The following is a 14,775-nucleotide window of genomic DNA, read 5'->3' as shown; positions in this document are numbered from 1 at the left end:
CACATAAGTCCCCGTCATCTCTGTCATCAGATGGTGAGGAAGAGAGATAGAAAGAGAGTATGGTGAATCAGTCGGCAGGTCTTTGTTTTCTCCGATTTATCACACTCCACGGTGACCATGCTGTGGCCCCGTGGGTTGACGTGAACACAAGCTACGATACGAGAGCACGGAGCACTGCACACGAAGTACCTGTCCAGCCGGCGGGCACAACTAGAGCATAAATCATTGGATTTGTACCCTATCCAGGCCGCGACCATTCGGAAGCCAAAATAAACAAACAACAGCGGCCCCGATAGCGAAATCAGAGCAAACTCGGCACCATCAACCGCACAATCCTTGCATCCTTGCACTGGACGTAAGGTACGACTGACAGAACACTGCAAGGATCCTGCGGTTAGCACGACGAATTGCGGTCTCACATTGGAGCTCAACGCTTCACCAGGATTGAGAACCGGTTTATACCGGGCTTTGCATTCGCAGCCCATTCGTCGGGAGGATTAACCCTGCGCCTGTGGTTGGCGAGGAATTGTTTATATGGCAGCGTGCTGACAACAGGAATCCTTGCGACAACAGTTTGAGTGTTCATGCAAACACGGCTACATTGCCTGGGTTTGTATTAATCCGCGGCTTCAGCGTTCGGCGAGTGCACTCGTTTTCCTCGTCCTTTCTACTTGCCTTGACTAAAATTATAAACCGAAAACGGCTATTAGTAACTTTTAACAAACAAAAGGTCAATGTTACGGTAAAAATGTCTATGGACAGTCGACGTGTTGTTTATCATCAGTGCTTGCTACTAAGGATCTGTCGTTTCATTAATAATAATAAAATGAATAAACTATTTAAAGTAAATCAAAAAATTTCTGACAAATGTAACGGCACATGTCTAATGTTGTATCAATATGTGCCTAATTTAAAAACGTTGTTTGCGAATGAATGTTTCGTCACATTGGCATACAAGAATTGATTATCGAAAACACAGTACTCGAAACTACTTGAAATGCAGACCGTTATCGAGACATTCGATCTTTGCATCATCGAATAACGCATGTTCCAGAGCATGTTCAGTATCGATTCTAGACCAATCTAGAATCGATGCTGCGCTACCGCAATTGCCTTCAAGCAGAAGGGTTATCAAATTCACCCCGTCAATAGAAACTGGGCCCATTATGGTCCCATCCCAAGCGGATTGTTTCTCGCGCATTCCAAACGATCGATATCAAACGACCCCTATAATGAAAACAAACAACAAACCCATCAACCCTGTAACCACCACCCGGATACTTACATTAAAAACTAAGTATTGTACTAAAACACCCAACGCTTCCACGCCCTTCTGGGCATGGTTGAGCAGACTGGCGTCGACCAGCTTCGCGCCCCCGGCGATGGATGAAGGTTGCGCCGGCTCACGGTCTGACCGGATCGCCGTACGATCCCGACGATGATCACAGTTCGGTTCTCCACCGCCGTTGGCCGCCGGCTGCTGCTGCTCACCGGTGGCCGCCGGTCCATTCTTCTTTCCAGCGGCGCCGGTCACCGGCGCTTCCGGTGTGCCATCGCCGATCAGGAGCGGCGTGCTGGATTTATCCAAAATTATAGTCCCATTCCGCTGAATGGCTTTCACCGTCGTCGTCGTCGTTACGCCATTGCTGCCGGCCGCGTGGTTGTGTTGCGCCGCTTGCTGAAGGTTTGCCGTCGCCGTGTTGCTAGTGGCGGTGGCACGGATTAGGGACTTGGTCGCGGGTTTCGGCGAATGGGTTGCGGTCGGGGCGACGGTTGCGGCCGATTTCGTTGTTGCTGGCGACGCACCAACCAGACGGTTATGATCTGCCGGAGACAAACAAACATACGGTGGTGAGGAAAAGGACTGACAATGCCGAAGAAAGAAACCCCAAGCCAGACAAGCATCGCGGATTTATGGAGCCAATAAAGTCGATTCGAAAGAGCCATAAAAATAATCATCCCAATTGGTACGCCCGTGGTGCGCCCCTTGAGTCGGAGAGCTCCAAATTTTAATTAAGAATGTGCCGAGGGAAGTGAACCACTTCCGCGGGTGTTTTCACAGGTGCAGGTTGAATGATAGCGCGTAACGATCGTTAGCACAGATCGTAGAAACGATGGAAATCCTCCCCCAGCCAAGGAGCAAGCGAATTTTCCCGAAAACATCCCATTTCGTGGCCCATTCATGGTCAAGCCAGACGATGCGGTTCAGAAACCCTCTCTTTCTCTCGGAACGGTAGTGCAACGAGTGTGTTCATTCAACTTTTTCCGGGTGGTTGCGCTTTATTTGGGCGGAAAGACGAAAAAACACCACCCAAATCCAGGGTTTAAGACCTCCTAGTGTGTGGCCTCGCTGCCTGGTGCGGTTATCGTAAATTAGAAAAGTTTAATGCTCGCCGACGGCACGTTCATAAGGCCGCGTATTATGAGGCGATTTGTTTGAACAACCCACCCGGGAGCCAGAGCATAAGTCGCGAGTGAGTTGCTAAGTGCGGTCATCGCACACGGTCACGAGAGAGAGAGAGAGAGAGGATAAGGTGGAAACTCGTTAGTTTTGCAGATTTTAATAAACAATTTCACGCTGCTTTTGTGAAGGATTTACCCATATCAAATATTATAAACATTATTGCTGAATTAAGCCCAAAGGAGATATTATTTTAAAAGAATGTACACCATATTTCAAAAGAGCAAACATACAAATTTAGGTTCAAATTAATTAAACAAAATCACTTGAACTGTACGATAAATAACGATTCAAAATAAAATTAAACCGGATGCCCGTTTTAATAACAATTTGAAAAATTCCTTTTGTAACAAAAAACAGAGAAAAAAGGAGCATAAAATAAATAGAATAAAATAAATAAACAGACGAAATAAATAGAAAACTCCTTCAATCACCCGCCCCATTAAGGATAAACACATTTGAAGCGCAAACAAAACAGAGATTGTTCAACTTTAGCGCGATTGGCAACAAATATTAGGAGATGCGAATGCGAACGATCGAGAAAGTTGCTCAGTTTGCAGACGGCCCCAAAAGGCCCCGGAAGGAAGTAACGCGCGTGTTAAATGATTTATAATTTATGCTACACTCTTCGCGCTTCGGTGGTGCCCGGCGAATGGTTTTAGAAGGAAGCCACTTCCTTTCCGGACCCCTTTGATCGCAAAACTCATTTGTTTACTGGCAAGGCATTAGGCAAACAGTTTAACGTGTGGGCAACGCCCCCGTGTGCGCTAAGAAGCTCCGCGATCGATACGCTGGCTGGCGATCTTTCCGTTTTTCTACTCACTTTCAACCGGGCAGCGAACTTTGGAGTTACTTAAAAAGCGTTCAAAATGCTTAATATTCAAACAATCAGCAGTTCAATGCAGCAACGACAGCTACGCATGTAAATTGGCCACCGTAATTACTAATTCATGTTGTCAGTCTGCACGCTCGTGTAGAACGTTGGGCCGGGGCTCCTCTTCGAATGACAGCTGCGGCACACATATGGTTTTATGACTCCCATGCGACATCCATGCTAATGACCAGCCCCATGGTTTACCAGTTCCATCGCAGGCAATCGTTTCAGTGTTCAACTTCCTCACCGACGCCCGACACCGATCGAGGGAACAATCTCTGTCAATTTGATCAAACGATCGGTACACTCATCAAGATGATGACCGATGATGGGGCCGATCGCAATGCTGATTACCGGGCGGCGTCTTCATGTCCGGAAAGTAAGCCAACCTTCAATTTGCCGCCAACAATCGGCAACATACATTCCGTGGCGGCAGCACTGAGCTAATAAGCCCACCGCCCTCAATTTGCTGCCGCTTCTTATTAAGCTCAATGTAGAAACGATCGTACGCATCGTATGGTGATGGCCGACTGTCTGCCAACTCAAGTGACCCACACACCAAGCATACGCGTAACTTAACTTGGAGATCGTGAGATATCCGAGTTGGGGCTGCGCTCCGGGGTGTCACCCATTCCGAGAAATCCTATAGCCACCGCCAAACGGATAACCGCTGATAGAAACCATAAGCCATATCTCACAGTGGAATTTAGTGACGAATTTAATTCACTTCGCAGACGAGGTCCCGCACATTTCTCTCTGTTCCGCCCTGCGTGCCACTCTCGTTGGATGTTGAACGGACGACATATCTTTTGCATCGCTGACCTTACGGAGATCAGAATCATAGCGGAGCGCATCTGTAGCGTAATAGAATTAGGACGCATGTTGCGGGTTGCCTCGCAAGTGGAACAAATGGTTGTTAAAAGATGCCTAAGGCGTTTGAACAAATTTGTTCACAGTTTGGTGCGAACATATGGCCTACGGCCTAGAGGCCTACGCCCGACACGGCTAGCAGTGATTTCGGAGCATCACACACTTCAGCCGGTCGGTGGGTCTTGTTAACACCATTTGATGCTCTCTTAACCTCTTTCCCGTTTAGCAACGGCCAATTAAGAAGACGTTCATTTACATACCTCGGCCGCTCGGGACCCCAATTCTCTAGTGCGGCCACCTACGCGACATTTGGAAGACATGTGCGCGGCGTTGTTGTTGGTCAACTCCAGGGAGGCAAAAAAACACTAAGCCAACCCCAAGCGACGGAGTCGGATAAACAACGGTGGTCCTCTACGCTGACCCAGTGTACGCGGCAGCCAGGAGACCCGGGCCGCTATTCCGGACCGCAAAACATTAAAAAGGTCCGCACGACCGTGCGATGGCGTCATCGCGAAACATAAATGTTTGTCCAACGCACACAGCGCGTAGAGCAGCGCACAAGCGATTTAACTTGGTGCAAGTCCGGCACAGACCGGCCATTTGGGGGGTGCGATGTTTAGAGAAAACTCCGAAGGCCAACCCCGAAAATGCGTGCAAATCGATATGTGGGAAGAGCACCGACTTTTACGGTTTATTTTGAGCAACTATGGCGAGATCTTCAACGGCCGTATCTTGAAGTGGCCAAAATTCATCGCCACGTCCGGCGTCGTTGGCTAGAATAATAAATTCACTGCGCCGGCGAATTCTGCCGGCGTGAGCGATTGGCGAGATTACACACTGAGTAACGGATCTGAAAACAATTTTTTTATGCTCTGCTCTTTATGCGCGCAATTGATGCCCTTGACGAAAGACTTCCGACACCGGAGAGAGCACGCCGGGCCGCTCTGCTGGCCGGACGCCAAGCTCGTCTTTTTAGCCTTTTCCCTTGATCTTGTCTATTTTCGCCAAAACCCCAAATTATGGCCCTCGAATGGCCCCCGGCGGTGGCCAGTTAATTTTCATCAGCAGACAGAACTTCGATAAGTCCGAAAGGAACACCAAGCGGGTGCGGGTGCGAGCACGATGCAATAAATTGACCAGCACCCAGCGTGGATGACGTCAATCGGATGGAGACGCCCCACGATCGGTCGGTGAAAACGGCGGAAAATTAACTCCGGATGGAAATAGATATAAAAATGTATTCAGCAACAGAAACAACAAAAAAACGTTGCATTCCGACAACGGTTTCCGAAGCGATCGACAGAGTGGGGCGATCTCTGTCGAGTCGCGTGGCCCGCTTTTAACCCACTTACATTGGTCCGCCGGATTGACCGCCGGATCACCCGGAAAATGTCCGTGGTGAAGTTACGCTTACGCAAGAGGCATCAATGGGCAACTTCTCAGCGTCGTCATCAGCCTTTTATCTCACTCGACGACGACGGGGAAAATTTACATCCGGCCGGTCCCGGATTGACAGCGCGCCATAAGCGGATTCCGCCTTGTCTGTCGGCCACAGTCGTAATCTGAATTCGTATACGTAAAAAGCCTACCATCGATAAACACAATAGACATAGGCAGTTGTTTTGCTTTGGACGAGAGATATTCCGATTTTCCACTTCAGTTCAGGGAGCCAATCGGTTTTTAAAGACCTGCGAGACAGTGCGAAGCAGTTTAAGCGATGCAAAATTGCCGCTGCTTCTAGTTGACAGCAATGGAAATGGAAATTGCGCGGAAAATCGTCGCGTTTGATAAGTTTTCCCACACGTAACGGACACTGACACACCGGCAGGCAAGTGCCGCGGAGCTAATAGAGAGATGCCGGATCGGTTGACAGGCCCCCCCGTTTTCCAAGAGCACCTTTCCGTTCAATCAATCATTCGCGGAGAGCATGCTTCCTGCTCCACCGAAACTGCGGGCACAGGAAGTCGTTCGCCTAGAGCCCCGACGACAACGATGAAGGGCAATTAGGTTCGGTTGCCGCAGAGAAACCGAAAGTTGGCCATCACTCAGCCACAGCACGGCTGGCACCGCCAAGACAACTGCCGAGAGACGTCGTATCATGTCAGTTAGCGCCGCCCGTCGTTCCGGACCACGAGAAACAATGGCTCTCCGGTGTGTGGTCTCCCCAACTGGTGGGTCCAGCCCAAAACGGTGCGCGCCGGTATTAATTGTCTACGTCTTGGGTAAGGGGTTTTCAGCGCCCTTCGCCCCCTTGCATGAGACGCTACGCTACTCACGTAATCTCTGCTGGAGTTGTCCGAGTCGGGGACCTAACGCTAGTTGGTGCCCTCCGTAACAACTGGGAAGTGGAGTCAGGTCTTGTGGTCTTGTAGAGAACCCCCAGCATTTAAACCCAAGACTCCAACGAGAAGCTAATTACATCTCGTCTAGACCTGGACCGCTCCACGAAGTCTTTTGACAGCTCCAGCGTCTTCCTGTTATGCTGGCTCGCGGTTCATGTTTCAGTCGAGAGAACTTTAAAGTTTGATTTGCGCTGTGCATCCTTCTCAATCATCGATCGCCGTGAGACATTACCCGTGCCAGCCTGGGTATTTCCTGCGCGTTCGCTAGAGAAAACATGGCACTTTGGTGCTTGGAACGACAGGTACCGGGACCGGGACCGGGCCGGATATGTAACCGTACTACCCGTGCTGCACCTTACGCACAGGAAGTGTGTTGTTGTTTCCACGGAACTTCTCTCCCTGATGAGGTCGCCGTTGTTGGCTACACATCAAGCGATGTCCGCTCGTCGTTCTCAAGAAGAGGCTTAAAAATAATAAAGAACCAAATGGCGGGCGATTGGTGTTACGATGTTATTGTTGCCGGTAAGGTGCTGCACTCCCGGACCCGGACCCGGAGGAGGTCAATATGTTATTTTTGCCGAAGGCGCCCGATCAGAAAACGTACCATCGCGTGCGTACCCGCACGGATGTTCCCGGATGGTTCCAAAAATAACATCCCCTTTCTCTCGACAGCACACGTCACTTTCGGAAGTACGGACTCTGGTGGCGGAAAGGGCTGTCGCCGGTCGTCTGGGGGTGATTGCAACCGAATTTTATTACCGAAATCGGTGTCCGTCAGTGGCCGAAACGGAACCGGCAGCGCGAGAGTGCATTCTTGAGAATGGTCTTCGGCCCGGGTGTGCGGATTGCGTCAGTCATCGAAGCTCGAAAGGAGGCCCACCGGGTCTCGGGCCATAATCCTAAGACATGGCTCAACGACCCACGGAGCAAAGACGAATTTACTGAGTCCTCCAATAAAGATCTCAATGTCCTCGGCCCTCGAGTGGTTTAGTCGCTTACCGCAGGCTTTGTCCAATGACATACTAGGGTGATCATTAAGTTATGCGGATCGATGCCAAAGGGCGCTGCCACTAGCCTTTTTTTGTTATATTGGTGCACTCTTCATATGAACGTATGTGAAATTTTATTTAAATCAGTCACTTAATCTTTTGACAAGTCATTTAGTATCGACTTGTCACAGTATTTTTTACAGCAGAAAAAAATCAAGTATCGTGCAGTGATTGCCTTTTTTGTTTTTGGAAGGTTTAAAAGGAGCAAAGGAAAATTATGAACTAATGTTGAAAGAGTATTATGACTCTTCGCCTTCAATCAGTACTGAAGAAAAATGGGCTGCTCAATGTAATCATGGTCGTACAAGCTTTGAAGACGATCCACGTGAAGGCCACAAAGAATGCGAATGGAATTTTGATAGCCGATTACTTGCAAACTGCCGAAAACCAATAAATTTCGATTATTATTGTAACCATTTAGACCAATTGAAGGAGAAAATTCGTGAAAAAAGGCCCGAATTGAAGAAGAAAAACATCCTCTTTTATCAGGGCAATGCACCCTCTGCCACAAGAATATTTTGAAAATGGCAAAAATTCATGAATTCAAGTTCGAGTTGTTGGAATATCCACCGTATTCACCAGATTTGGCCCCTAGCGTCTTCCATCTGTTTGCAGACCTAAAAAAATCATGCATGGAAGATGTTTTTCATCAAAGAATAAGTTCAAAATCGATGTGGAAACGAATTTTGCAGCCCATTCAGATTCTCACTTTAGGGATGGAATTCATAAATTGGAACCTCGTTGGACCAAGCGTATTCCACGGAGACTATACTGAATAAAAAAATGGCTTTTCAAGCCATAATATTTTAGTTTTCTTATCGAGGTTCGAAATTTATTGAACAACGTAGTATGCTGAACAATGCTGTCTTTCGTGAAGGTGAACGTTTTGACTTCTTCATAAGATGTGCTTTTTGTCGGTTTGAAGCCGCGCAGCACTACGAAGAGCACTCATGCGTATCTGACGAGAGCGTTATCTAGTTGCTGGGGCTCGTATGTAATCATCTAATGATCGGAAAACATGTTATTGCGATTAGTGTTGGACTCGGGAGCCCGGCGTACTTGGACGAGAGTTTCACAATTCGGATCCGGACTGCAGCCGATTTTTTGCTAATCCACAACCCAATCGGTTCGAGCAAATCACACAACGCAGACACAGATGGAGGATTTATCGGTCCCGAGCAATCGATGAGCAGTGCGTGAGGCGCGCTTTCTTGAGATGCTCTTGCATGCTCTCACCGTCACTTTCTTCGCCGAACGCCGAATTGCGGCGTCCGTTTTTTTGCGGCCTGCCGGTTGCGAATTACGAGCTGTGTTTATCTGTTTCGGTTTGCCGAGAGAAAATTCGCCAACTTTCGACTCGGCTCCCCGAGCCATATGGAGTTGCGTGTGAGCCCCCCTAGGGGAAAAGGCTAAAGTCAATCATTAAGCAAGAAAGCGTTAGCGTTAAGCTAGCGCGCCATAATAAAACTGTCAATCATCGGGCGCGAGCTTCGCGAGGGGGCATTTGAATTTCGTGAGTAATTTAATCAACCGGCGCTTCACCGGAGTTTGACGAGCGAAACATGGCTCACAGTAATTAATGGCACTTGGCACAGGCCATGGGAGAAATCAAACACCACACGGCAACAGACATCAAACGTGGATCCACTTGATCAGCAACTCCGGACACGTAGAACATAAAGCATCGTTCTATGTCGTCGTCTATCATCCACACTAGGCCCTAGACCAAGCACCAACGTGCTAATCGGTGGCGTTGATCCCACCACCGCCATCACCTAAATCAACCGAAGTATCAACGTCAAACCACAGAGTGAAGCTGGCTGCTACCGTCAGCGCCGGTCTCTTCTTGAACATTATCATCAACGTCTAGGCCGGGGTCGCGCTCCTGCGGCCACTTCAGGGGCCGTAAATGAAGCGATCCACCGAAGCCAGTAGACGGCGCCTTCTCTGCGTGGAGTCGTTGTGCCGCCGGTGGTCTCCTCTAGTCAGCTGTTCGAGAGCAATCAAGGAGCAGTGCTCCTCCAAGTGGTCGATATCACTGGCGTCAGTCAGCGGTGGCGGCATCGGCGGCGTCGGCGGCGCCAGGACCGTCGAGACCAATTGAATCAACCACCCGAGAACGCGGGTGCGATAAATTCGCAGCAAATGCGATAATCCACTGACCCCCGGGCTCTTTGGTCAGACGGCTCGCGTCAAGCCGCCAGACAACATTATGGTATTAATTAATTCTACGAGGTTTTTTGTTGCCCTCAGAGGCGCACTCTCTATCTGCTGGGACCCAACTGGGAACTCTCGAATAGAATACTAATGCTTTCTCCGTGAGTTTCATAGGTCTGGTGGTGGCCATATAGTCCTACATCATAGCACCGTGATGGTGGACGATGAAGTCAAGTGTCGCTCGGTGTTATAGGATCGATTTTGGCCTTTGTTCTCACGCATGTTGACGTCAGCAAACACGATCGTCTTAGAATTAAAATGTACGACTGACGAAAACATCATAATTCAACAAGACCCACTCGAGAGAGCAAAGGCTTCAAGATGATCTGTGGGTCTGGCTAGTGTCAGTTACCGGAGCGAATCTGTCGAGTGGCGTCGAGTCGAGTGATTTGCAGCTGCAATCGCTAGAAAAACACAAACTGATCGTTCATAAAATGATGCAGGAAGACTCGCAAGAAGGACAGAAGAAAAAACAAGCGAAGCGCGCGCGCAGAACGACGACCAAATGTCATAAAGCCATCCGCTTCATTTTTCATCGGGCTGATCTTCACGCGACACGCTCCCAAGCAAACCCAGAGAAAACAAGGTCAGCAGGCAGAGGGAAAATGCGCAGTTTTCCCGCGAGTCACGATCAAATCGGAATGCTTTTTAATACGAAGTGACAAAAGAGGCGACATCCCACAACAGCACCCAGTGTCTCAGCCAGGATCAGCTGTTGGTGATGTTGGTAAACCGTCTTCGAGAAGCTGTTCGTATGGGTGTTTTATTGTTTCTTGTTTCCAACACTTTACAGCCGATGGTAGAATTTTTAATCACCCCACAAAAACGCCACTTTTCTACAACGACACTGTGTGTGCGTTTTATGTAGCAACACTACGAGCAGCAAATAAAATCCACATCACTAGAACCGATTGCGACATGAGAATGTGTCACGAAACCACCGCTACGAGACATTCCGTAGTGCACCCGTAACACTTCCACGATCGTTTCAACCCAGATCGAACTACAACTTATTGGCCGCTTTTAGATACACGAAAAAGCGACGAGAACATCGGACATTCTTGGTTGAACGGAAGTTTAGCATTATTTAGAGAGGCGCCAATATTACAGCACCTCACGCTCAATAAAAGCCACACGGGGAAGACAAGCATAATTCGTCAAATGATCATTTTTCACCACTGTCCAACTTAATAACGCTTAAGCGATGTTCACTTTACGATGGATTTATTTCAAACTAAACCAAAGCGGACGGTGGGGTTCTTCGTAACTGATGGGCGTCCTTTGGAGCATAACATCCTTTCACTTTTGAACGCACGACATCACGCAAAGAAATGAGTAGAGGGATAAATACTGCACCCGAGACAGCCAACTGGCGGTGGCGATGTCAAGTTCACGCACGCAGGCAATCGGATTCACGACAAACAGCAACGACGACGATTGCGACATACGTGGGCGCGTCTTGACACTTTGGCGCCAACGCAAGAAAAAAGGGAACGAAACACTTTCTTTGCCCCGAGTTCGATCCGTTCGAGGATGGCGCTAGCGCAAAACTGCCACCCATCGTCGAGCCATCGTCGTTTAGGAAGGGCAAATACTGAAAAACAGACTCGTGCATCTAATTGAACGCGTTAGTGAGCGGTTCACCGGGTTACAGCATCTCACCAGCATCATGAGATCATTCTCACTCGCAACTCACACATCAACATCCGACCGGAAGAAAGGATGATGTGTGGGGCGCCAAGACCGAGATCAGACCAATGATGGTCGTGAGTCACAGGCAGGCAGAATGGAGACGCCACCGATTCGATGATGATGATGATCCACGATCAACGTGCAGCTCACGATTCACACGCAAACCAGCAAGCAAGCCAGTCACCATGGTAAACACAGTCGGGAGCCAAAATATAAATAAACTGTGCCACTGTCGGAGAACCAGGAGACACGAGACCGGGCGCGCGATGTTCCCACCGAATCGGTGAATTCTCGTGACACAGCACGCTGTGCTGGGAACGACCGGTTCGTGTAGTAATAATTAAAATAATAATGAGAGAAAGCCCAACCGCGACGCTATCGACGTAAAATTCTTCAATTTCATCGTGTCCATCGTGGAGCTCATCGCATAAATTAATCCAGCAGTAGTACTGCTTTCTCGCCTGCCACATCAAAAAGGGTTACTCGATCCGGACCTTCGTTCCGGCTGTTTGTTAGTGTTCCCCCAGGCGACCAAGACTTCAGCTCGCGTGCAACTCTTCAAGGACGGGAAATGCAGCACACGCCTTCTCACGTCCCACGGGGACCACTTGTTGGGGGCTACGCAACAATGTGACACGGCGGCGATTTCGAATTGGATCGAATTCCCGTGAAAAGGGACCGGAACCATATGTTTGCTGCTGGTGCTGCTGTGCCGACAGTGGCTTCTTTCCGAAACCCTTTGCTGATGATGGACAGGTCGAAAAATTTGTTTGTTTTAAAGTCGCTTTGATGTTCCCTCGCGCTGAGCCGGAAAAATCACGTTCCACGCGGTGCGGTGCGGGCGCATAAATCAAATTGTCCGGAACCAACACACCGGGAGAAAGATTGAGAAACCGTCTCCGGACCGGGATGATTTGTAGGAGGGAAATTTTTGAAATATGTTGATTGGAACTTAAAGTGCGATCATAGCACGATTCCCTTCAGATTTCTTTTCATAATTCGTAGACCCGCAAATAGATTTTCTATTTAAATAAACAAAAAACTCAGTAAGGAGGTGCGTTGTTCAAATGTACTGGAGCGGGGTAAAGCTCCACCATTCATAAAGTAAAGCCAATGTACAAGAATATTGTGGGAAAACGATCGTGGTAAAAGTGTAATGTCAGACGGTGGTCAAATAACAACTAACGCCCAAGGAGGTTTCACTGTGTATTTGGTGGGACTTGAAAGGAATGATTTATTAGGAGCTGCTACAACCAGCATTGGCCAACATGAGGGGTGTTGTGTTCCATCAAGACAACGAAACGCCACGTCTCTAGCGAATCGCCAGAAACTCCTTGAGCTTGTTTGGGAAGTTTTAATGCATCCACCAGATCTGGTGCAAAGCAACTACCACCTTTGCCTCGCATTGCAAAACATCCTGAGTGACGCTAATAAGGACCAAGACTTCCATGAGAGAGACATTATGAAGTTACCTTTAAAATGGCAACAAATCATACAACAAAATGGTGCAAGCCACCTCAGACATGCCGAAACATCTTAAGTAAAATTTTCAATTTCACGCAAAAATAAAACTCTACTTATTACCCAAGATTTTTAGAAGTTGAGAACTTCAGAGGTTGAGAGAGCAAGAAACTGATCCAGCATATATGAGGACAGGATATTAACAATTTTTGATAATTGTTGACACAGTACATGAATTATCTGCTCAAATTGAGAGCTCGACCCAATGCCACCAAAAACCGTAACCGCAAAACCTCGCGATCCGATCGATACTACGCAACCCCTTTACGCAAGTATGTAGGATGCTGCAGAAGAAAACGGGGCCCATCGTCCGGAAGAAGAAAAACTACGCCAAAGCGACACCGAACCGTGTGTCTTGTGTGGCTCTTGAGCAATAGAACGTTCGATGCCACGATTCGATTAGCATCCGGCGACGGGCAGACACCGCCGTCGGAGTTCCGGTCGGGAGGGAAGCCCGACACCGGCACCGGTCAAGCTGTCGGGAGACCGGCCTCTGTTCTGCGCAGACGCCGCCAGAGTGACGACGACTGCCTCTCGGTGGTCGTCACACGGTGCCATTTGCATTTTTTATGCTCTCTGCGTCTGAGGCCGGATGCATCCCGATGAAGCAACCCAGATGATGTGGGTGCAGTTGCGCATAGCAAAAAAAATCAATGTCATGTGACGACACGGAACAGTCCGGGGAGCACACGCACACTAAATTTCGACAGTACCTCCAGCGATGCTGTTTTCCTTGTTGCCATCCTTAACAATGTGGGCCGCGAGCTTACCTGCAAGAAAAAAGAAAACAAAACAAGGCGTTAGAAACAACAGCAAAAGAAGTACTGCAATTGATTCGCAAGTTTGAATGTTAAGTCGGGGTTATTTAAATCAATTTCAGACGCTCTCTTTCGGGCGATCGATTTTGGTTGGCCGGGTGGCACCAAAATGCGCTCGGACCGCCACAATTAGAAAATCGCTCTCCCGGCAGCAACAGCATCGACCCAGTTTTCCGCGCGCACTAAATTGGTTTGCCGAAAAATTGGGATGAAAATCCTCCATTTCCGAGTGAACAACGTGCCGTAAACCTGGCCTGGCGATGGGGTGTGTGTTCTGCAATGTCCCAATTTCTGTGTGCCGTCCACCACCATCAGCTAGCTCTGCAACCTACTTTGCCTCTCTCCCCGGTCTATACCGCGGCCCGGATTGCGGGCCCGCTTTTGCGGCGTGAATATTCAAAATTTACATGCACATTATGTGGTGGTCGCGCCGATCGCCATTCGGTACGGGGCAGAACTTTGTACGCTCCATAAACCCCCAATAAAAACCGGGTTCCCCCGGTACAGAAGCTGGAGCCAATTAATGTTGTTGCAATGAAACGCATAATTCGGTCTATCATGCCATCGCTTGGGCACCACGTTTGTCACGCAAGTGAGGGAACTGATCGAAATTCATCTCCATCCCGCATCTGGCAAACGAAAATTGCAGGAGCAACAGACCCGCCGCACGCACAGCTGGTGGCTCATTGCAGCATAGCAGCGACATGACCGAACCCCCCAAAAACCCGCTACTTTATTCGCTGCGACGTTCCCCACGGTCTCATACATACTTTTCGCAAGATTTCGTTTGGCTTTCTTCCATGGAATGAGATAGATTAATGAGTTCATTATGCTGACGCGACGCGCGAATTGCGTGGAGAATGCAAGCGATGCAACCGTTCGCTTTTTCTTCGGATCCCAATTTCACACAGCAGCAGGTTCACAGTGTAAA

General features: G+C 48.7%; 1 protein-coding gene across 1 annotated transcript in view; it reads right to left on the bottom strand.

The window, feature by feature from the left end:
- LOC131207762 (uncharacterized) overlaps positions 1 to 14,775 on the bottom strand; it is an 89,725-nt gene that overhangs the window by 9,091 nt on the left and 65,859 nt on the right. The window contains exons 6-7 of the mRNA XM_058200390.1: positions 13,740 to 13,796; positions 1,286 to 1,824 (exon numbers count right to left, since the gene is read on the bottom strand). Coding sequence (XP_058056373.1) covers positions 1,286 to 1,824; positions 13,740 to 13,796 — 596 coding nt within the window. The remainder of the gene's footprint in view (positions 1 to 1,285; positions 1,825 to 13,739; positions 13,797 to 14,775) is intronic.

Source organism: Anopheles bellator, chromosome 2, assembly GCF_943735745.2.
Source record: "Anopheles bellator chromosome 2, idAnoBellAS_SP24_06.2, whole genome shotgun sequence".
NCBI lineage: Eukaryota > Metazoa > Arthropoda > Insecta > Diptera > Culicidae > Anopheles > Anopheles bellator.
Note: the sequence above shows the minus strand (reverse complement) of the source record. Positions and strands in the feature narration are given on the sequence as shown.